General features: G+C 36.4%; 1 protein-coding gene across 5 annotated transcripts in view; it reads right to left on the bottom strand.

Annotated features, from left to right (window-relative positions):
- The window catches only part of PHKA1 (phosphorylase kinase regulatory subunit alpha 1), a 110996-nt gene that overhangs the window by 36756 nt on the left and 49507 nt on the right, over window positions 1-24733 (bottom strand). For all 5 annotated transcript variants that reach the window (XM_070502939.1, XM_044763163.2, XM_044763162.2 and 2 more), the window contains 3 exons: window positions 11042-11151; window positions 9246-9390; window positions 881-959 (listed from right to left, as the gene is read on the bottom strand). In XM_070502939.1, the coding sequence (XP_070359040.1) occupies window positions 881-959; window positions 9246-9390; window positions 11042-11151 (334 nt within the window). The remainder of the gene's footprint in view (window positions 1-880; window positions 960-9245; window positions 9391-11041; window positions 11152-24733) is intronic.

The following is a 24733-nucleotide window of genomic DNA, read 5'->3' on the forward strand; positions in this document are numbered from 1 at the left end:
GAGCATGACATACCGAATAAAATAAGAATCCATGAATCTATGCTGACACTAAAACTACAAAATAAAAGGAGGTAAGGGAAAGCTCTTTTTTTTTTTTTTACAGAAGGATTCTAACTAATAGATATACACAGAATGATAGAAACAGAGGATCATCATTTTACAATCCCATTTGTAATAACTGACTCATCAATGGAAGCTAAGACCATTTGGTCAAAGACTGTTGGAGAAACGATATAGAGAACCTGACAGATACCACTTTAAACAAACTGAGAGACATTCTGCAAAATAACTGACCTTCCTTCTTCAAAACTGTACTCAAAACTGTCATGAAAGATTAACAAAAGGCTGGGAAATTGTTCTGGATTAAAATACATCAAAGAGACATAATAACTAAATGCCAATGTGTGATCTTTGATTGGAACCTGGAGTGGGGGGAAAAGCTATGGGAAAACATTATTGGAAAAATTGGTTAATTTTGAATATGGATTCTATATTAGATAATAGTATTATGTCAATATTAAATTTCCTGAGTGTGATGATTATATTGTAGTTACATGTGAGAATGCTCTTGTTCTTAGAAGGCAGAAACTGAAGTACTCAGGGTTGGAGTCATGTCTCTGGCTAACTCACACATAGTTCAGCAACAAAAAGTGTGTGTGTGTGTGTGCGCACGCGCACGTGCTCACATATGCATGTGTGAGAGAGGGAGGAAGGTAGGGAAGAAGAGAGGAAGAGAAGGAGGAGAGGGAGAGCTCCTCTGAATAGAATGGGATTATATTGTTAAACGTATAGAGAAAGCCATCACAAGTGTACCATTTACTCCATACCCAGTTTCCAAATTTCATTTTATTTCACTAAACAGTGTGTAGAGGTCACTTACCTTGCCCCACCAAAATAACCATCCTGCATTTTTCGGAGTGCTGCCAGGATACTTGAATTCAAGCTGGTTCCATCTTCATCTTGAAATGAAGAGAATTTTAAAACAATCTTTGTGGTTTTAACGTTGAAATAAAGGGAATCTTTCAATTATTTCAAACCAACATTCTGGTGGTGATGGTACAAACGAGACACTCCCCATTGAACATCCTGTATTTCAACAATTCATCTGAGAGCCAACAATACCGCAGAATGGGCAAATGGTAAGCTATCATGACCAACAGAGTTCCTCAAAGACAGTATTGTATTTATCATAAGTACTTAGCACAGTGCCTGACAGCAGAAGACTTAGTGATTATTAAATGCTGACAACAATAACAACAGCAACCATTTGTTGAATGTTATGTGCCAAGCACTGTGCTAATCATTTTACATATTATCTCATCTAATGAGCCTTGGTTTATGTGTGTAGGCATAAAAATATTTAGAAAGCTAAGTTATCCGACTTTATGTGAAGGAGATCATACTACATATACTCTTTCATGACCCACACTTTCTAACTTATCTTTTGTAAAAGCTAAAAGTAATTCCATAGCATTTAGACTGTGTTTTATAAGCAACACTGTGATGAAGATCATTGTAGCTACATCTTTATGCACTTATTCTATTATTTCCTTAAGATAGATTCTGACAAGTAGAACTGCTAGGACAAAGGGAACACATTAAAATTTTATAGAAACTCCCAAATTGCCCATTAAAAAAGTTACGTCAATTATATTTCCACTATCAGTACAGAAAGTGACTGCTTCTCCACACCTTTAACAACAATGGGCATTAATAAGCTTCTTAATCTTTGTTTATCCGATACATTAAAAAAAAGACATTGTTTTAATTTTATTACTAGTAAGATTGAGCATGTTTTCATGTACATACTGACCATTTGTATTTCTTATATAATTGCCTTTTAATGTCCTTTTCCCATGTTTCCATCAAGTAGTTTATCTTTTTTCCAATTGACTCTCAAGGGCTCTTTATGTTTTGTGAATATTACCCTTTTCTCTACCATATGTATGACAAACACTTTACCTATTTTATTATTTGTCTTACAACCTCAAGCACAGTTCATTTTTGTATAAAAGATTTATTTAAATTTTCATGTTTTTAAATTTCTCAAATTTTCCTTTTTGTGTCTTGCAAAGGACAGCTTTCTTTAGGCCAAGATCACAAAAACATTCCCTCATATTTTCTTCTAATACTTTTATAGGTTTATTATTTTTTTGCTTAGCTTTTTAATCTACTTAGAATTTAATTTTGCATAAAATATAAAGTAGCAGGCTTAAATTAATGATTTTCCCAAATCTATTTATTTATATTCTTTTGCCTCTATTGGATTGCTATGTTTATCATTATTTTAATTACAATGGATCTGTCTTCTCTCACTGTTTCTAGTTTTTAAAAAATCTGGGGGCTGGCCCCATAGCTGAGTGGTTAAGTTCATGTGCTCCACTGCAGCGGCCCGGGGTTTCACTGGTTTGGATCCTGGGTACGGACCTAGCACCGCTCATCAGGCAATGCTGAGGCAGCATCCCACATGGCAGAGCTAGAAGGACCTACAACTAGAATATACAACTATGTACTGGGGGGGCTTTGGGGAGAAGAAGAAGAAACAAAAGAAATTTGGCAACAGATGTTAGCTCAGGGGCAATCTTTAAAAAAAATCTGGTTATTCTTGTACCTTTTCTCTTTCATATGAAATTTAGATTCAACTTGTTTATTAAAATTTGTGTTTTCATTTTGATTTGGAATTGCACTGAATTGACAGATTAATAAGAATGGACAGCCTCTCAATACTATTTTCATCTAGCAACATGATATATCTCTCTAGTAATTAAAAATTTTCTTTACATTCATTAGTTTTATAATTTTTCTCATATGGTTATATGCATCTTTCTTATTAAGCTTATTCTTATTTACTTTTCTAGAAAATTTGTCAATTTTATCTAAATTGTACTTGGTATTCTTTTATAATTTTTAAAGCCTCCTCCATTTCTGTTGCTATGTCCCCTTTCTCATTCCTAATGTTGCTTTTATTATCTGTTTTTTTCTCTTTACTCTGAAGTCTACTTTACCAGATATTAATGTAGCCACTTCTAATTTTTTAAAATTAATTTTACATGGTATATCTTTTCCCATTCTTTTCATTTCCGTCTACCTATACTGTAATATATGAAGTGAATTTCATGGAGACAGCATATATGTGGGTCATTCTTTTATCTACTCTGCCAATCTCAGTCTTTTAATTGGTGTATTTAGGCTATTTACAGTTATTATAATTATTGATATGTTAGAGTTAAGCCTGCCATTTTACTTATTGTTTTCTGTTTCTTCCTCTGTTCATCTTTCTATTTTCTTCTTCCTGCCTTCTAAAACACATACAAGAATTCCATTTTGATTTATCTATAGTCTTTTTGACTATATCTCCTTGTATAGATTTCTTAGTGGTTACTCTAGGTATTACATTATACATACAAACACACATTATATATACATCACTGTCTACTACTGTCAACATTTTGTCAGTTAAAGTAATGTGTAGAAATCTTACCCTCCTTTCAGTCCCTTACCTTCCTCCATTTATAATATAATTGCCTTAAAGATTTTCTCTACATATTTTGAGAACCACATCAGACAGTGTTATGATTTTTGCTTCAACCATCAAACATAATTTAGAAAACTGAAGTGGAGAAAGTCTATTGTATTTATCCATATTCTTAGTCTTTCCACTGTTCTTTTTCTTTCTTGACGTTCCAACATCCAATAATTCCATCTTGGATTATTTCTTTTCCATTTAAAGGAACTTTCTTTAAGCCATTCTTTTAGGGCAGATCTCCTGCAGACAAATTCACTTAGTTTTATTTTAGCTGAGAATGTCTTTCTTTCCCCTTCATTCTTTTTTTTTTTTTTTAACGATTGGCACCTGAGCTAACATCTGTTGCCAATCCTTTTATTTTCTTCTTCTTCTTCTCCCCAAAGCCCAGCAGTACATAGTTGTATATTCTAGTTGTTGGTTCTTCTGGTTGTGCTATGTGGGATGCCACCTCAGCATGGCTCGGTGAGTGGTGCTAGGTCTGCGCCCAGGATCCAAAGCCATGAAACCCTGGGCCGCTGAAGCGGAGTGCATGAACTAATCACTTGGCCACAGGGCCAGCCCCTCCCCTTTATTCTTGAAGTACATTTTTGCTGGATACAGAATTCTTAGTTTATAATTCTTTTCTTTCTGCATTTGAAAAATATTGTGCCACTTCCCTCTGTTCTCCAGGGCTTTTGATGAGAAATCTGCTGTCATTCTAATTGCTTTTCCCATATAGGCAAGGCATCATTTCTATCTTACTGCTTTTGAGATTTTTTTCTTTTTCCTTAATTTTCAAGAGTTTATTATGTGATTTGGCATGGGTTTCTTTGGGTTTATCCTGTTTTGGGCTTTCTCAGCTTCCTGAAACTGCAGGTTTATGCCTTTGGCCAATTTTTCAGCCATTATTTGTTGGAATACATTTTCAGTCCCATACTCTTTTTCCTCTCCTTCTGGGATTCTTAGAACATGAATGTTAGATCTTTTGTTATTAGTCCCACAGGTCCCTGAGACTCTGTTAATATTTCTTTGGGCTATTTTTACTCTTGTTCAGAATGGGTCATTTCTATAGTACTATCTTCAAGTTTAATCTATCATCTCCATTCTGCTATTGAGCTTATCTAGTAAGTTTTTCATTTCAGTTATTGTAGTCTTCAGTTCTAAAACTTTCATTTAGTTCTTTATATCTTCAACTTCTTTGCTGAGAATTTCTATTTCTTTGCTGCAACTTCCTACTTTCAAGTTTCATGTGTGGTCATAATTGCTTGTTTAAGTATTTTTATGAAGACTTCCTTAAAAATCTTTGTCATAATTCCAACATTCTGTCATCTTGGTACTAGTGTCTATTGATCATCTTTTCTCTTGAAGTTGAGATTTTCCTGGACATTGGTATGAGTAATTTTCTATTGTATTCTGGAAATCTGGGGTATTATCTTGTGAGACTCTGGATCTTACTGAATCTTCTGATACTGCAGATCTCCTCTGATACTGTGTGGCAGGAAAGGGAACACTACTTTGTTACTGCTAGGTGGGTGTGGAAGGGGCTCCTCTACTGATGGGCAAGGATGAAAGTCTAAGCTCCCCACTAATGCTTTTCAGACACTACCCCTAAGGAGAGAGAGAAGTGCCTCTTCACTGTCATGTGAAGGTGGAAGTCTAGGGTCCCCACTCAGCCTCTGCTGGTAGGGTTGGGAATGGTACTGCAGTTTTTCTCTGTGGTGTTTGGCTAGAGTAGAACAATTATTGTCTAAAAGTTTTCTATCTGGCTAGGCTGCCCCTTTCCTGTTCCTTTGGCTAGAGGGAGAAGGTTTTTCTTGGGCCTTTTTTAATCTGTGCCTGTTTGTGTTTCTGCGCTATAACAGCTTCTCCAGCACCCAGTCCAGGATCTATGAGGCAGAAGGAAAACCCAGGAATTCACTGCTGTGTCATTTCTCAGGTGCAAAGTCCCTAGCCAGTCTCCCTTCTTTTTTTCAACTCTCAGTCTTCTTATGCTTGCTTTATAGATCATGTCCAAAGCTTTTAGCTGTACTTAGCAAGATAAATAGGGAGAAGTGAGTCTATTCCATTTTATCTGGAAACCAGAACTCTTTTCTTTTTTTCAAAGTAAAAGTATTTAAGAATATGAAAATTTCTAAATATGACTTTGGCCAAATCTCTTAAGTTTTCATAAGTAGTAGTATCATTTTTCATTTTAAAACCCTATATAATTTCAAATTTGATTTCCTCTTTAATCTAAGAATTATTTGGAAAAAAATTTTAATTCCTTCACGGTCAGATTTGTTTCTTACTATTCTTGTATTAATTAGTTTTATGTCATATGTCTGGCAATACTACCTGTATGATTTCTACTTTTTAAAAATAAACATTCTTTGTGCATTCTGTCTTTTTGGGTATAGTTTTATATACACACATAAATACAAAAATCGGGTTTGTTAATCCTCTATATCTTTTTAAAGATTTTATTTTTTTCCTTTTTCTCCCCAAAGCCCCCCAGTACATAGTTGTATATTCTTCGTTGTGGGTCCTTCTAGTTGTGGCATATGGGATGCTGCCTCAGCATGGTTTGATGAGAAGTGCCATGTCCGCACCCAGGATTCGAACCAATGAAACACTGGGCCGCCTGCAGTGGAGCACAGGAACTTAACCACTCAGCCACAGGGCCAGCCCCAATTCTCTATATCTTAAATTATTTTGTATAAATGATCTGTGACATTCCAATAGAAGTACGTTATAATTTCTGACTATGACTGTACAATGGTTTTATCACGTTGTCAAGTTTTCCTAAATATCTGCTTTATATATTTCATTGATATTCAGTAGATAAAAGTTTATAAACGTTACACCATCTTGGTGTACTGTAACTCTCATCAATATAAAACATCCTTCTTGTCCCATTTACTGACTTGTGCCTCGAAATCTATTTACTATTTTTGTTATTAATATTGCTACCATGTTTCTTTTTGTTAGTATTTACATATCTTTTTTTTTTTTTTGGAAGATTAGCCCTGAGCTAACATCTGCTGCCAATCCTTCTCTTTTTGCTGAGGAAGACTGGCCCTGAGCTAACATCTGTGCCCATCTTCCTCTACTTTATATGTGGGACGCCTGCCACAGCATGGCTTGCCAAGCAGTGCCATGTCCGCACCTGGGATCCAAACTGGCAAATCCTGGGCCACCAAAGCAGAAAGTGCGAACTTAACTGCTGTGCCACTGGGCCAGCCCCAACATGATATATCTTTACATGTTCCTTTATTTTTCACTTTTCCATATAATCTTATTTTAGGGATATCTTTTGTAAGCAGCATCTAGCTGGAGTTTGCTCTTTTACATATTCTGGGAATCTTTGTCTTTAATGTGAGAATTTAACAAATTCACATTTTATTTATTTTTTTAAAGATTTTATTTTTTTCCTTTTTCTCCCCAAAGCCCCCTGATACATAGTTGTATATTCTTAGTTGTGGCATGTGGGACGCTGCCTCAGTATGGCTTGATAAGTGGTGCCACGTCCACGCCTAGGATTCGAACTAGTGAAACTGTGGGTCGCCACAGAGGAGTGCATGAACTTAACCACTCGGTCACAGGGCCAGCCCCACAAATTCACATTTTAATGCGATTACTAATATGTTCATTTTCATTTCACCAGCACAAAATTTTCTCTCACAAAACACACAGCTCTTGGTAATGTAGGCTTTGGAGACTGACAGGCTTCGTTTGAGGCCTAACACTGTCACTTACTAGCTTTGTGACTCTGGACAATGAGTTACCTTCCTCATCTATAAAATGGGGCTATTAATAGTACCCACCTGCATAGGGTTGTTGTAGAGATTTCAAGATAATGCATTGAAAGCACTTAGCTCAGTGCCTGGCTCAGAGAAAGTGTTCAATAAACACTGCAGTTATTATTGCTATTGTTCCTGCTTTCCTGCTGTTTTTGTTGTGTGACCAAGTAATAAATATCAAAACTTTGTAATTTAAATCTAGATCTTTAGTTTTATTCTTCTTTCCAAGATATAGCTGTGTATCTCATCCCAAATATGAGGTATTTCAATTCTGAAATCTCTTTGTCACCACAAACTCAACATGTCTCTTTCCAACTGGCATCTTCCTATGGAATTTCACTGCTTCTATCAATGGCAGCATTATTTACCTAGTCTCTAAATTTTGGCATTATCTTGATTCATATCTCATATCTAGTTAGCCAACACCTGTCTTGCAAGCATTGTTTAAAATGACTCTTGTATCCTTTCCCATTCTATTTTTACTACTACTAATCCAGCATATATTCTCATCACCTCATGCCTGAATTAGTTTCCTTGATCTCACATTCTCCTCACTATAATGTATACTGTCATCAAATCAATATTCCCTAAATATCACTTTCATCATGTCCCTCCTTGCTCAAAAACTTTTGATAGTTTCAGACTTGCGAGAAAATGTTTTAAATATCACTACTTATTTTCAAGGTCTTCATAATCTGACTCCACCTTACTTATCCAATTTTGTTAATAATTATACTCCAACATGCAAGGCTCACTCTATTCAGGTTGGCCTCTTCACTGTCCACTCACAAGTCAAGCTCATCCTTGCCTCCAGGCCTCACTCATGGTAATTTTTTCCTCACCTAAAGTACTTTTCCTTCTTCCCTCCTCCCATATGAATACCACCCATCCCAAAAAGCCTGAATAAGTCCTACCTCAGTCAAGAAAATTTTTTTTGATGACTTGATCACCTTCACTGTAAAATACCAATCTAATGGTTTAGTATTTCTTTATATACTGCCTTGAATTCTTTTCTATTATTTTTGTGTATTAGCTTGGCCTCTCCAATTAGACTTTAGACTCTCTGAAGACAATTCTAGGAACACAGCAGTTATTAAATGGGTACTTGTTAATTGTCTTAAATGAAGAAGAAAGACAAAAATAAGAAAAACTACCCTACTTCCTCAACTCCTGTGCTTTTGAAGCACTTTAGAGATGTGACAAAAATCCCTAACCCTCTGTCTGGACTTTGAATAATTTATGACAAAGGGTTCTTCTCTAATGGAAAGGAATTCTATGTACTTTGGCAGTACAAACAGGGTTTTGGAAGCAACAGCTGAGACACAGAAAGGAAGCAGTGCTTCAGTATTGGCTCTAGTCCTCCAGGAACTGACAGAACAATAAAGCCTTTCACTCAGTTTCAAGTAAGCAACGTCAGGAAGTCCAGCTAATAAAGGAAAGATAAACTGAAAGCCTTTTCACTTTTCCATGCTGAATTTTCCTGCTTCAGTTAGACAAGCCTTGAAAGGAGAAGTCTGGGAACTAATCTATAAAATCTTGATGCTCCACTGGAGTAAGACAGATGCACAATGTAGTATTACTGTCTTTAAATGAATTGTGTTAATAAAGTTTCTGTAAATTGACCTAGAAACCAATTATCTGAAGTAGGACCCCACCAAGTTATTCCATTATATTTTTTGAATTATAGCTCTCAAGCCACCTGAAATATTCCTGTGTATTGGTTTATTTGCTACATATTTATTCTAAAACATAAGCTCCATAAGAGTAGAAACCTCATCTGCCTTACTCATTCTATGTATCCCCAGTGCTTATTAAAGTGCCTGGCACAAAATAGAAGCTAATAATAACTGCTGAAAGAATAAATTGTCAGAAGCAGCTCTCCAGTGACTCTAAGATTTTGAAGGGCTAACCACATGACTTATTCCAAAAATACATTTATTCCTTGCTTCATACAACCTTACCAAGCATGGTGTGTGAGATGGGGAAGGTGATAGTGGGCTGGCCTGTCATCCTCCAGCGGCTACAGAGGTAGGAGAGGTCTGTTCTAAGCATTTCCACTATCATCTTGTTGTCCAGAGCCAAGTAGAACTGTTGCTGGTCTATAAACTGAGAAAAAGAAAAATAACAGCTCAGAATAATTTACTCTCACAACTATCAAATAATATTTTAAAGCACTCACATATTCACAAAGGTACATAAGATGTCATAGAGGAAACAATACCCCCAAATTTAATGCCTAATTCTTCCCAAAGTATCTGGTGGTCGATTGGTACATATAAGTTTTGACATTTTTACAGTGTGTTATAGTTTACAAAGTATTTTCAAGTACATAATTTTATTTAATTCTATAACAACCTAGTGATGCTTTTCTTTTTTTAACAGATGAAAAATAAGGCCAAGAGACATTAAATAGATTAGCAAAGTCATATGGCTAGCAAATGGCAAAGAAAGAAATAGAATCTACGGTCCAATACTCTTTCGTCTATACCTTAGCTGCATGATTTCAGATGTAAGATGACAAATGGGAAGCTTAAGCTTTCTTTCCATAAAATAGTTTCTCCTCCCATACGTACATATAATTGGGCTTGCTATTGCACTGTAGCTAACAAACAGGCTAACAATGTATATAATAATGGCTAAAACAGTACTGACATTTTTGTTTAGAAGAGGGTATCAAAGATCTCCAGGCATGTAAAAAGGGCCCCTCCCCAAAACAAAGAGAACACATAATTCAGTAGATGAATAAAAAAGACTATATTTTGTTTATAAAGGACAAATATAGTCTTTATTTTTAACTTTTAAAAGTAAAGAGTACTACTAAGATATCACCTTACACCCATTAGAATGACAAAAATATCTAAAACTAATAGTAATAAATGTTGGAGAGGTTGTGGAGAAAAAGGAACCCTCATACACTGCTGGTGGGAATGCAAACTGGTGCAGCCACTATGGAAAACAGTATGGAGATTCCTCAAAAAATTAAAAATAAAACTACCATACGATCCAGCCATCCCACTACTGGGTATTTATCCAAAGAGCTTGAAGTCAGCAATCCCAAAAGTCCTATGCACCCCAACGTTCACTGCAGCATTATTTACAATAGCCAAGACATGGAAGCAACCTAAGTGCCCAGCAACAGACGAATGGATAAAGAAGATGTGGTACATATATACAATGGAATACTACTCAGCTGTAAAATAGAACAAAATCATTCCATTTGCAATAACATGGATGGACCTTGAGGGAATTATGTTAAGTGAAATAAGCCAGCGAGAGAAGGATAATCTGTGTATGACTCCACTCATATGAGGAATTTAAAATTATGGACTAAGAACAGTTTAGTGGATACCAGGGGAAAGGCGGGGTGGGGGGTGGGCACAAAGGGTGAAGTGGTGCACCTACAACACGAATGACAAACATTAATGTACAACTGAAATCTCACAAGATTGTAACCTATCATTAACTCAATAAAAAAAAAAGTAAAGAGTACTTTTTTAAGTGCTTCAACATTTGTAAAATCCCTATTACTGTTTCTGCAACACCCAGGACCACTCTTGGTAGCCACAATCACTTGGCACAGCTCTGTGCTACAAGTTCAATTCAGTTCAACTTAACAAATATTTACTGAGCAACTTAATATGTGCAAGGCCTCCTGGAACTCTGATGCTTGTCCTAACTCCAGTAAAGGCTTTATTTCTATAGTGTTTCTCTTTTATTTCCATTTATCTCAATGCATGTTAAAGCTCATTCCACCCACCTGTGGAGTGAAGGTAAAGATAGTTTTCCGAATGTCATAGAGTTTTGAAGTTCCAAGGACTCCCATGTGTCTGTAGGGTCGTCCACTGAGTTTCATTCTACTGTTGCATCCTGAGATAGAATTAAGAGATGGTCAAGATATTTTTAGTGCACAGGTCCAATCAGCAACATTTTTTGTATTAGTTTACACTTCCTGAATAAACAAACTAAGTTTTGTGTCTCAAAGTTAGTGTCCACATCATGTACAGGGCCATGCTAAGCATTATGGGGCTCTCCAAGAGAAATACTAGGCAATTATCTGTTCTTAAAGAAACTTTATGCTCTTATAAAGAAGCCACATTATCTACATATGAGAGACAAGAATGTACATAAAAATTAGTAGTTCTATGAATGATAGAATTTTATTACCAATATTCATACACTGAATTTCCTTAAAGTTTAATAGAAGTGCAAAAGCTATATTGATTATCAAGCCTAATGTAAACTATGCCTCAACAAAGCTGAACAAAAACCTCGTCAGCTTAAAGATGGCATACTAAACTGAAAAACTGAAATAAAAGTGTACCTTGATCTCCTTCAATAGCATAACACTGACACATTTTATTCAACGGGACACCACATTTTATCCAAATAAGTAAAAATACTTTAATATTCTTGTGTCTGATAGAAAATTTTGTGGAACTTTATACACAGAGTAAAATTCACTTGGCAAAGGAACATTTCTGAAAACTTGAGAAAGAGGGAAGATGAACTATCACACAGCTACAAAAGTAAGGCATAATTTTAATGAAAATGTAAATAGAATATATAAATCATGTGTCTAAATATCACGTGTGTCTATATGTATGTATGTATACACACATGTGTGCACATTCACACACACATCCACCTTATTTCCTTAAGTATAGGATGTCTTCTTTTTATAGTTTAGCATTCTGAAATTAGAATCGATCTGATAATTGATGTCTATGTTAAATGTAGTTGAATTTTTTTTTGTCTTTCAAAAGGTAATTATTACATCAATACCTCTTACAATAAGGAAACAGTTCATTTATTCACACACTTTTTTTCCTTTTATAACATAGGATAACACTATACACATTGTTCTTAAACTCTTTCTTCCCCAAAATATATATTTTGAATATCCTCTCATGCCAGTAGTGACAGAACTAGTACTAATGTTTTTATTTTGGCTGGAACACAATCTTCTTGGGGATTTTATTTTTGCCCCTGCTTTATCTAAGTGTGTCACTTATCAAGTATGGCACACTTTTTTTTTTTTGAGGAAGATTAGCCCTGAGCTAACATTTGCCACCAATCCTCCTCTTTTTTGCTGAGGAAGACTGGCCCTGAGCTAACACCCATGCCCATCTTCCTCCACTTTATGTGTGGGATGCCTGCCACAGCATGGCTTGACAAGCAGTGCGTAGGTCCGCACCTGGGATCTGAACTGGCAAACTCTGGGCCGCCGAAGCAGAACATGAAAACTTAACCACTGAACCACTGGGCTGGCCCCAAGTATGGCACACTTTTATTGTTGCTTCACTCTTATGGACAGAACCAGAGAACTGTCAATGCCTTGATCATATTCCAGGGTCCACTCTGTAAAGCACACATTTTACCTGAGATCAATATCACAATATCACAGGTTTATCCACTGCTCCTTCCATTTTGTTTCTTTTTCTTATTATGGTAAAATATACATAACACAAAACTTACCATTTTAACCATTTTTAATTGTTCAGTCGCATCAAGCACACTCACAATGTTATTCCTCTACCACGACCACCCATCTCCAGAACTTTTTCATCTTCCCAAACTGAAACTGTACCCATTAAACGTAACTCCCCATGCTCCCCTCCCTCTAGTCCCTGGAAATCACCATTCTTTCTGTCTCTATGAATCTGCTTACTCTAGGTACCTCATATATGTGGAACCATACAGCATTTGTCCATATGTGACTACCTGATTCCACTTAGCATAATGTCATCAAGGCTCATCCCTTTTGTAGTGTGTGTCAAAATTTTATTCCTTTTTTAAGGCTGAATAAATACTCCATTGTATGTATACACCACATTTTGTTTATCTTTTTCATCCATCAATGGTCAGTAGGGTCTTTTTGTAGTAATTTCTTATAGTATAACATACATGAAGTCATGTACATGAATTTTAAATGTAAAAACTGATGAATTTTTACATAGTAAACACACAACCCAAATCAAGATATGGAACATTACCAGCACTACAGAAGCCTCCCTCATGCCCCTTCCCAGTTATTAATGTCCCCCAGCTCCCAAAGTTAACCACCATTCAAACTTCAATCACCATAAATAAGTAGTTGTCCATTTTTGAGCTTTATATTAGGAGTCATATAATATGTACTTTTTTATATCTGGTTTCTTTCACTCAACATTATTATGTTTATGAGGTTCATCCATATTGTACGTCGAATTAGTTCATTCATCTTCACTGCTGTATAATATTTGAGCATATGAATGTATCATTATTTATTCATTCACGTGTTGATGAACATTTGAGTTTTTTCCCTCAGTTTTTGGTTTTTCTAAATAAAGCTCCTATAAACATTCTTGTTGCATTGGAGGTCCCAAAGATCACCTTCAGGTTTGGTGATTCAGCAGGATTCACAGGACTCGGCATATAGCCGTACTAATGGCTAAGGTTTATTACAGCAAAAGGATACAAAGCAAAATCAGCCAAAAAAAAAAAATGGTGCATGGTGCCAAGTCCACAGGAAACCAAGCACAAGTTTCCAAGAGGCCTCTCCCAGTGGAGTAACACAGCATATGCTTAATTCTTCCAATATCAAATTGTGACAACACATGTGAAATGTTGTCTACCAAGGAAGCTCATTAGAGACTCAGTGACAAATGTTTTGATTATGGACTGGTCACATAGGCAACCTCTGCCTAGCATGTACCTAAACTCCAAACTCTCAGAAGGAAAGCAGGTGTTCAGCATAAGCCATACTGTTTGCACAGTTTAGACACAGGAAACCACCCTTATCACCAAGAAGATGGTGGAACCCTCCCAAAATCCAAGTCCCCAGATGTCAGCCAAGGGCCAACCTCGCAAGTAGGTCTTTCTAAGAACAGCATTCTCAGGTCTGCCATGTGAACTCTTTTCTGCACAGTCCATCCCCCTGGCTCTTGGCCAAGATATCTTTGTCAGTAGGACCACATGCAGCAGAGTGAAACCAACCTGTAGTATTGTCCTCAGTTATACCCTCAGGGGTCATATATGTAGCCAGATAAAAAAAAATCCATTACCATAAACATGTATCTTCAAAAGCCAGGTGGCTTCCTCCTTAAGTTTCTGTATTAACCTTTTTTTTACCTGGCTGGAGGCATCAATCCAGGTGCAGCACAAGCCTGGCCAGTAAATTGAAGCTGACCTGAATGCCTTTCAGGGCTGAGGTAGTGCCAGGATAGTCAGGGCTCATAGACAAGTACAATTCCAGAAGTCACACATAGTACCCTTGGACAAAAAGAGTTTACCATTGTTAGAGCATCTCAAGCAGGACATACATTAATCAGGCAGTTCAGGTTAACAGGGCCCCTAATGTGGCCTCTGCCGTGGGGATTCCTGTCCTAGGGTTTCCAGTCCAGTCCAAAAAAATTCGGTTCAGTCCTTGGTTCAATGGGATTGTCTCCTGAAGGCAGCTGGATCCAAACAGGTTTGTCTGTTCACGACACCAGTTCATGTGCTTTGCAAATGTGGGTGACATCTGGAGGTGCTCTGAGTGGAAGGTGCAGGAGCCAGGGCCGCCCCCTGCTGTCTCACAATCAGCTCTTTGGAATCTGACCTTAGGCTCAGTAGTCAGTTTGAATTCAAAGCACCCTCAGCACCAGGGATGACAATATGTGCTTTTATTAGGGAGGAAGGGAAAGCTTCCAGGAGCAGTTCTAAAAATCAAAGATCATTAATGCCCTCTCCCTTCACCCATGCCTCCCCAGGTGCCAGCATTTTGTTTTTTCTCCACTGTTACAAAATCTGTGTCCCACTTAGCAATCGTAGTACAATCATCCCCTCCTTTCATCCGGACCTTTTGTCTAGAAGACTCATATATAAGAAGTTTAAAAGCATTTTCATAGGCAAACCTTTTTATACAACTTAACCAGAAAGACATATCACGGCCAGTTATTGGTCAAGATAAAATCCTAAATTTTCAAATATTTTAAAAATGGGTTTTCATACCTCCCACCCCTTTCATCCTGATCATTTATCCAGTGAGTAACCTAGAAAAGATCGCTCTCTTTCTAGGGACAGCTGCATTTAATAAGCAAATTATCTTACTAAGGTTCGTGCATCAGGACAAAGGTAAGGGAAGGAGAGTCAGGCTATCAGTCCATTGTTGTAAATTGCAACTAATCTGGAAAGTCAAACACAACCATCAACAGCAGTGACACAGCCCCAAGAAGGGGTCAAGAATTTGATCTGTCAGGAGTGGGAAAGGGATCACAGCCCCTGCAGTGTGCTGTCCCCCAATTCGCAGCTTTTGCAGAAATCACAAGTTAGGAACACGATCAGTTTCTATATCAGAAATATCGAGACAATCAGCAGATCAGTTTCAGATAGTCCCATGAGAGAACAAGCCTTTTCTTGTGGGCATCTGCAACTGACCCAAATGGTCCAGTCAGCACCCAGGATGGTTTCATAGTTTAGAGCCCCACAAGAGGGGTGACCCAAATCTACAAAGATCTGAGTCTGAGTTCATTTATGAAAGTTCATGTAGTTCACTTAGAGTTCATTTAGCCTGTGCTTGCTTTCAGTTCGGCACATCTGGTACTGAGGTGGGAACAGCCTACAGCAGACCATATCAGGTTTCAGCTGAGAGTCAGACCCAAGAAATTAGAATCTGTGAATTCAGGATGTCAAAAAAGCCAAGATGCTGCAGGGCCAGTCAGCCGTGGTCTAAGTCCAAGTCCAAGTGACAAGCAAGACTTTCCTGAGCTCTTTTTATTGTCTACGGTTCAAATCAACCCACTCAAAAATATGCACAACAGGATGAAAAATCATCAGCCTCTAAGAGTTGGACATTTGGTTTCACAAAGGCTTTTTTACAAAACTGCTTTTTAAACTCAAAAAGTTTAAAAAAGTTTAAAAGCATTTTCATCTAGAGATTGCCCCTCTTTTCATGCTGTCTTCCTTTCCCAGAGGCTCCAACAGATAAAAAAATAATAGCATAAATCATTAGTTACGGAGATTAGTTCTATTTCCAATACTTAAAGAGTTTGAATTCCAATCTGCCCACTGGCTGAAAAGGTAGTTGTGTCCCACCAACACCCTTTTTTTTTTCCCAACTTTCCCTCATCAGGATGATCCCTCTAGCTTTATGAGATTACAAGAATACAACACTTTGCATCAATTTTTATCACACATCCCAGTGCAATAGTCACAAAATATAAAGCCATCATAAAAAATTCTCCCTTTTGGCCCTCACTGAAAGTTTACTCAAACCTCTAGCAGAAAATTCAGCATTTACAGGCTTAATGTTATAGTAGGGAGACCCCAGCTGTAATGTGCAGGCAGGAGTAGGGGGCTGCTGCAGCAGTGGCTAGAGTGTTTTGCCCTTTGATTTATAAAACTTTGCTCCAGCCCTGGGAAGTGATTTAACCTTTTTTTCCTCCCACTTGGATGAAAGAAACACAAACTCTTTAAACATTCTGGCCCATCCAAAGCTCACCTTTGGGCCCTTTCTCCTCCAGCTTGGAGGAGAAAAGAAAAACCAGAGGATCCATCAAGCCAACTCTCCTGGTGTTAGATCTACCTTTTTCAAATTCCACAGGTAACTGTTACCTCTCACAACAGACAGCAGCTCACCTGCTGTTTCATACCAGGGGTAACTCCATAGCCAGGTACCACAAAGGTTGTCATCCTCTACCTTCCTTTTCTCAAACAATGCTTTTGCCATATTTAAATGAGTTAGGGTCACTCCAGAAAATCCCACCACTGTTTCCACTATGTTGGGAGTCCTGAAGACCACCCCAGGCTTGGTGATGTGCTAAGGAGGACTCATAGGACTCAGCACATAGTCATACTTCTGGCTAAGATTTATTACAGCAAAACAATGTAAAGCAAAATCAGCAAAGGAAAAAGGTGCATGGGGCGAAATCTAGAGGAAACTAGGCACAAGCTTCCAAGAGTCCTCTCCCAGTGGAGTCACACAGCACATGTTTAATTCCTCCGACATCAAATTGTGACAACACGTGTGAAGTGCTACCTACCAGCTCAGTAGAGACTCAGTACCTAATGTTTTCATTAGGGGCCAGTCACATAGGCACCCTCTGCCTGGCATGTACCAAAACTCCAGACTCTTAGAAGGAAAGCAGGTGCTCAGCACAAGCCATATTGTTTGCACAGTTTAGACACAGGAAACTATCCTTGGCAGTTAGAAGATAGTGGAAACCCTCCCCAAATCCAAGTCTTCAGTTGCAAGCCAAGGGCCAACCTTGCAAGCAGGCCTTTCTAAAGATAGCATTCTTAGGCCTATCATATGAACTTTTTTCTGCACATGGTCCATGTCTTTTAGAGTGTGTATGTATGCATTTCTGTTGAGTATACACCCAGTAGTGGGAATGATAGGTCACAGGGTTTGTGTACATCCAGTTTTAGCAGATACTGCCAAATTGTTTTCCAAAGTAGTTGTGCCAATTTATATTCCCACCAGCAGTGTATACAATTTCCATTTGTTCCACATCTTTGCTAATACTTAGTACGATCAGTCTTTAATTTTAGCCACTCTAGGAGGTCTGTAGTGGTATTTCATTGTGCCTTTTACTTGTACTTTCCTGATGAAATAATGAGGTTGAGCACCTCTTCATAAGGTTTAGTGGCCATCTTTTTTTGTGAAATAGCTTTTCATTTTCCTATTGTGTTATCTTCCCTTTTCTTACTGATTTGTAGGAATTCTTTATAAACTCTAGATTTGAGTCTTCTGTTTGATATATGGATTGCAAATACGTTCTCCTATTCTGTGGCTTGCCTTTTTACTCTTGGTAGTTTCTTTTGATAAACGGAAGTTCTTAATTTTGTCAATATTTTGCTTTTAGTGCCTCCCATATGCTGATTAAGAAACCCTTGCTTATCCCAAAGGTCACCAAAATGTTTTCCTACTCTATCGTCTATAAGCTTTGCTGTTTTACCTTTGACATTTGGGCCTATAATCCATATGGTATGAGGGAGTGTCACAGTCCCCTTATTTTCTCCATGGGTGGATATACAATGGATCCAGTGTCACTTATCGAAAAGGTGTTCTGTTCCCCACTGCACTGATATGGCAGCATGCCATAAATCAGGTGAGTCTAGTTTTGGACTCTATTCTGTTCCACTGATCTAATTGTCTACATTTGTGCCACATTAATTGTAGCACTATAATAAATCTTGAAAACATGTCGTGTAAGTCCTGCAACTTGGTTCTTGTTCTTTAAAATTTTATCAGTTCTTTTCAGGCCTTTGAATTTCTCTATACCTTTGAAAATGACCTGTTACCTTACAAGCGCACACACACAGCTTGCTGGGAATTTAAGTGGGATTATTGCAATATAAAAGCTGACATCTTTAAAAGATTGATTTTTCCAATCCAGGAGTTGGAAAACTTTTTCTGTAAAGGGACAGATAGTAAATATTTTAGGCTTTGTGGCCCGCATGCTATCATTATTGCATATTTTGTTTTGTTTTTAGAATGCTTTAAAACTGTAAAAATCATTCTTAGCTCATAAGCTATATAAAAATACACCATAAGCCAGAATTGGCCCATGGGCCCTAGTTTGCCAACTCTTGTTCTAATCCATGACAAAGGTATATCTCTCCATTTATTTAGGTTTACTTTCCTCGGAACGTTTTAGTTTTCAATGTAGAGGTATCACACATTTTCTATATAGATTTATTCCTAGATATTTGATGTTTGTAGCTGTTATTGTAAATGATATCATTAAAAATCATTTTCTCATTGAATGCTGCTAATATATAGAAATATAATTAACTTTTTGTGAATGATCTCACATCTAGCAAACTTATTAATCATTTATAAATTCTAATAGCTTATCTGTATCTTACTTTGGGTTTTCTACTTATATAATTATGTCATCTGTAATGACAGTTTTGCTCCTTCCTTTCCAATCCTAATATCTTTTATTTCTTTGTCAAGCCTTGCTGCACTGGCTACAAGCACCAGTACAATGCTAAAAGGAGGTGGTAGTAGGCATCTCAGACATCTCATCCCTGATCTGAGAGGAGTGAGGTGGGGAGACTTTTAATATTTTACCACTAAGTATGATGTTAGGTTTTTAAGAAGATATCCTTTATCATATTTGAGGAAGTTTCCTGTAACTCCTACTAAAGTTTTTATATGAATGGGTATTAAAATTTACCAAATTTTTTTGTAACTGTTGAAATGCTCATATGGTTTTTCTCTGTTATTCTCCTTGTGGTGGGATATATTGATTGATTTCCAAATGTTAAACCACCCATCCACTTAGTTGAAAATGTTCTCTAAATTCCATTCTTCTGATTTCTTCTTTGACCCATGGGTTATTTAGAAGTACACAGTTTTATTTCCAAACCACTGGGGATTTTCTAGTTATCTTTTTTTTTATTTTTTTCAGATGTACATCATATTTCAAATTCTGTATACATTACATCATACTCTAGTTATCTTTTTGTTATTTATTTCTAGCTTAATTCCAATGTGGTCAGAGACATACACTATATGATTTAAATCCTTTGAAATTTGTAGAAACTTGCATTGTGGCACAGCATATGGTCTATTTTGGAAAATATTCAATTTGCCCTTGAAAAAAATGTGTATTGTGCATTGTTGGGTATAGTGTTCAAAATCTATCAATCAGGTGAGGTCTGTTAATTTTATTGATGTTTTTGTCTACTTCTATCAGTTACTGACAGGGATGTGTTAAAATCTCTCACTATGATTTAGATTTGTCTGTTTTCCTTTTAGTTTTGCTCTTTTTTTGGCTATGTATATTTTGATGCTATGTTATTAGGTAAATAAAAACTAAAGATTGTTATAGCTGTCTGTTAAATTGACACCTTACTACCATAAAATGTTGTTTATTATTTCTATGAATATTTCTTGCCTTTAGTGTACTTTGATATTAGCATAGTTTCATCAGCTTCAATTTATTTACCATTTGCATGGCATATTGTTTTCCATCCTTTTATTTTCAAGCTGTGCCCTTATATTTAGGTGAATCTCCTGGGTTGAGTTTTGCTTTATTATCCAATCTGACCACCTCTCTTTTAATTGAAGTATTTAGTCAATATACATTTAATATAATTACTGAACGTTTGGGTTTAGATCTCACATATTACTACTTGATTTCCATTTGTCCTGTTTATTTCTTTTTTTCTCCTTTCTTGCCTTCTTTTAGATTAATCAAGAATTTTATTATATCATTTCCCCTCCATCAGCATGTTAAATATTTTTTTATTATTCTTTTCATGGTTACTCCAGAACAGCTCTTCTCAACTGGATTTCACCAGAGAATTATGCCCTAATTTTCTAGATATCCATTGTATATATTAACTTATCTTCTTTGTATTTAAAATGAAACTAGTGTGTGCCACTCTTGGGAGAACTGAAAAACCCCATTTTCTGTTGGGCTTAATTGTATCATGAAACCCTGCTCGAGAGAAGTTGCCCCAAAGATTAAAACATGCATCCTTGACTGATTAGAGTCTATCTTAAATTAGTACTTTTATCACTTTCTGAATAATGCAAGAACTTTACAACACTTTAACTTCATTCACATCTTGCCTGCGTTTTTTGTTTTGTTTTTGTTTTTCTTTTTTTGAGGAAGATTAGCCCTAAGCTAACTGCTGCCAATCCTCTTCTTTTTGCTGAGGAAGGCTGGCCCTGAGCTAACCTCCATGCCCATCTTCCTCTACTTTATATGTGGGATGCTTACTACAGCATGGCTTGCCAAGTGGTGCCATGTCCGCACCCAGGATCTGAACCGGCGAACTCTGGGCCGCTGAAGCAGAACATGTGAACTTAACTGCTGCACCACTGGGCCGGCCCCTTGCCTGCCTTTTTTATAGTTACATTAATTCTTTAATGCAAAACTAAAGAATGAAATGGATTTAAATAACAAAACTGTAAAAATATGCTACAAAACTGAATAATTTTTAATTGAGGTAACATTGATTTACAACATTATATAAATTTCAGGTATACATCATTATATTTAGACTTCTTTATAGACTACCTTGTGTTCGCCACCAAAAGCCTAGTTACCATCTGTCATCAAACACATGTGCCCCTTTATCCCTTTTGGTCTTCCCCCACCCCCTTTTCCCTTTGGTAACCACCAATCTGTTCTCTGTATCCGTGTGTTTGTTTATTTTCCACATATGAGTGAAATCACATGGTAATTGTCTTTCTCTGTCTCACTTATTTTGCTTAGCATAATATGCTCAGGGTCCATCAAGGCTGTTGCACATGGTACGATTTCATCTTTTTTATGGCTGAGTACTATTCCATTGTATTTATATACTGCATCTTCTTTATCCATTCATCCACTGATGAGCACTTGGGTTGCTTCCAAGTCTTGGTTATTTTGAATAATGCCGCAATGAACATAGGGGTGCATACATCTTTTTGAATTACTGTTTTCATGTTCTTTGGATAAATACTCAGAAGTGGAATAGCTAGATCATATAGTAGGTCTATTCTTAACTTTTTGACGAATCTCCATACTGTTTTCCGTAGTGGCTTCACTGATTTACATGTCCACCAGAAAATATACAGATGGCCAACAGGCACATGAAAAGATGTTCAACATCACTAATTATTAGGGAAATGCTAATCAAAACATTTACAATGAGCTATCACCTTACTCTCGTCAGAATGGCTATTATTAAAAAGACAAGAAACAACAAGTGTTGGGGAGGATGTGGAGAAAAGGGAACCCTCATACATTTCTGCCTGCCTTTATTGCAATTTTTGTCATTAATTTCACTTCCACTTTTGTTATTTTGTCCACAAGGCATTGTTATTGGTGCTGCTTTAAACAGTCAATGGTCTTTTATATTTACACTTTCCATTTCTCTTTATTCCTTCCTACATTCCTACATTTCCGTCTTGGATCATTTTTCCTCTGCCTAAACAACTCCCTTTGATATTTCTTTTAGTGTGAGTCTGCTAGTGATACACTCTCAGTTTTTAATAATCTGAGCATCCCTTTCTATCATCTTTATTTTTGAACGATATTTTAACTGGATATAGAATTCTAGTCTGGCAGTTATTTTCTCCCAGTAATTATAGGTGTCATTCAGTTGTCCCATGGAGTTCAGTGGTTTTGTTGAAAAGTGAGCTGTAAGTGTGATTGTTGTTTCTTTGAAAGCAATGCACCTTTTCTTAATTCTATTTTTAAGATTTTTCTTTGTCTAGATTTGAAGTTTGATTATTAAATGCTTAGGTTTGGTTTTCTGTGTATTTTGCTCATAGATTTTTAGCCTTTTTGAATGTGTGACTTGATATCTTTAGTCCTGAAAAAATTTTGGTCATTATCTCTTCAAATACAGTTTCTGTTACATTCTTTCCCCTTGTTCTTGGACTCTAGACCTTTTCAATATATCTGTCTCTTAATGCTCTTTCAATTTTCCGTCCTTTTATTTCTGTACTTTAATCACGATATTTTTTACTAACTTACTTTTCAGTTCTTTAATCCTCTCTTCTCCTGTGTCTCATATGGTGTAATTCACATCTATTGCATTCCTAATTTCAGTTATTGTATTTTTTAGTTTTGAAATTCTATTTGATTCTTTTTTATACATTACACTTTTCCAGTGTAATTCATCTTCTAAATCTAGTTTTGAACATATTAATATAGTTCATAAAAGTCCTGTCTGATTACTCCAAAAATATGAACCATCTGTTTTTTAAAAGACATATTAAAATTTTTAAATAGATTTTTTATTGGACTAAAGTATGCATAACATAAAATTTACCATTTTAAACACACAGTTCAGTGGCATTAAGTACATTTACATTGTTCTGCAACCATCACCACCATCCATCTCCAGAACATTTTCATCATCCCAAACATAAACATCATACCTATTAAATAACTCCTCATTACCCTCTCTTGGAAACCACTCTTTAATCCTTTAATGGCAACTAGCATTTTATATTCTGTCTCTGTAAGTTTGACTACTCTAAGTATCTCATATAGGTGGAACCATCCCATATTTATCCTTTTGTATCTGGCTTGTTTCACTTAGCAAATGTCTTTAAGGTTCATTCATGTTGTAGCATGTGTCAGAACTTCCATCCTTTTTAAAGCTGAATAACATTCCATTATATATATATATATATATATATATATAAAATTTTGCTTATCCATTCATCTGTCAATGGACATTTGGGTTATTTCCACCTCTTGGCTATTGTGACTAATGCTACTTTGAAAACTGGTGAACAAATATCTGTTTGAGTTCCTTCTTTCCCTTCCTTTGGGTATATACACAGAAGTGGAATTGCTGGATCAATTCTATATTTAATTTTTATGAGGAACCACCATACTGTTTTCCACAGTGACTACACCATTTCATAGTCCCACCAACAGCGCATGAGTTCCAGTTTCTCCACATCCTCACCAACACTTGTTATTTTCTTGTTTATTTATTTTATAATAGCCATATTAATGCATGTGAAGTGATATATCATGGGTTTTGATTTGCATTTCCCTAATGATTAGTGTTGTTGAGGCTTTTTCCATGTGCTTATTAACCATTTGTATATCTTCTTTGGGGAAATGTCTACTCAAGTCCTTTGCCCTTTATAATTGGGTTTGGGGTTTTTTTAATTAAAATTTTTTCCCCTAGTTTTATTGAGATATAATTGACATATAACATTGTGTACGTTTAATGTGTACAACGTAGTGATTTGATACACATATATACTTTGAAATGTTTACCACAATAAGTTTAGTTAACACATCCTTCACCTCACACAACTGCCACTTTGTTGTTGTTATGGTAAGAACATTAAGCTCTACTCTCATAGCAACTTTCAAGTATACAATATGGTATTGTTAACTACAGTCACTATGCTGTACATTAGATTCCCAGAACTTATTCACCTTATAATTGAAAGTTAGTACCCTTTGACCAACATTTTCCCATTTCCTCTACCCCTCAGCCCCAGGCAACCACCATTCTACTCTGTTTCTATGAGTTTGATGTTCCACATATAAGTGAGATCACATAGTATTTGTCTTTCTCTGTCTGACTTATTTCACTTAGCAAAATGTCCTCAGGGGTATGCATACTAGTGAAAATGGCAGGATTTCTTTCTTTCTCATGGCTGAATAATATCCCATTGTCATGTACATATTCTTTATCCATTCATCTGTTAATGGACACTTAAGTTGCTTCCATATCTTGGCTATCATGAATAATGCTGCAATAAACATCAGAGTGCAAATATCTCTTTGAGATAGTGATTGCATTTCCTTCTGATATATACCCAGATGTGGGATTGCTGAATCATAATAGTAGCTCTATTTTGAATTTTTTGAGGGACATTCATACTGTTTTCCATAGTGGCTATACTAATTTACATTCCCACCAACAGTGTACAAGAGTTCCCTTTTCTGCATATCCTTGCATTTGTTATCTCTTGTTTTTTTTTATAATAGCCACTCTAACAGGT

The sequence above is a fragment of the Equus asinus genome, chromosome X (genome assembly GCF_041296235.1).
Source record: "Equus asinus isolate D_3611 breed Donkey chromosome X, EquAss-T2T_v2, whole genome shotgun sequence".
NCBI classification, from domain to species: domain Eukaryota; kingdom Metazoa; phylum Chordata; class Mammalia; order Perissodactyla; family Equidae; genus Equus; species Equus asinus.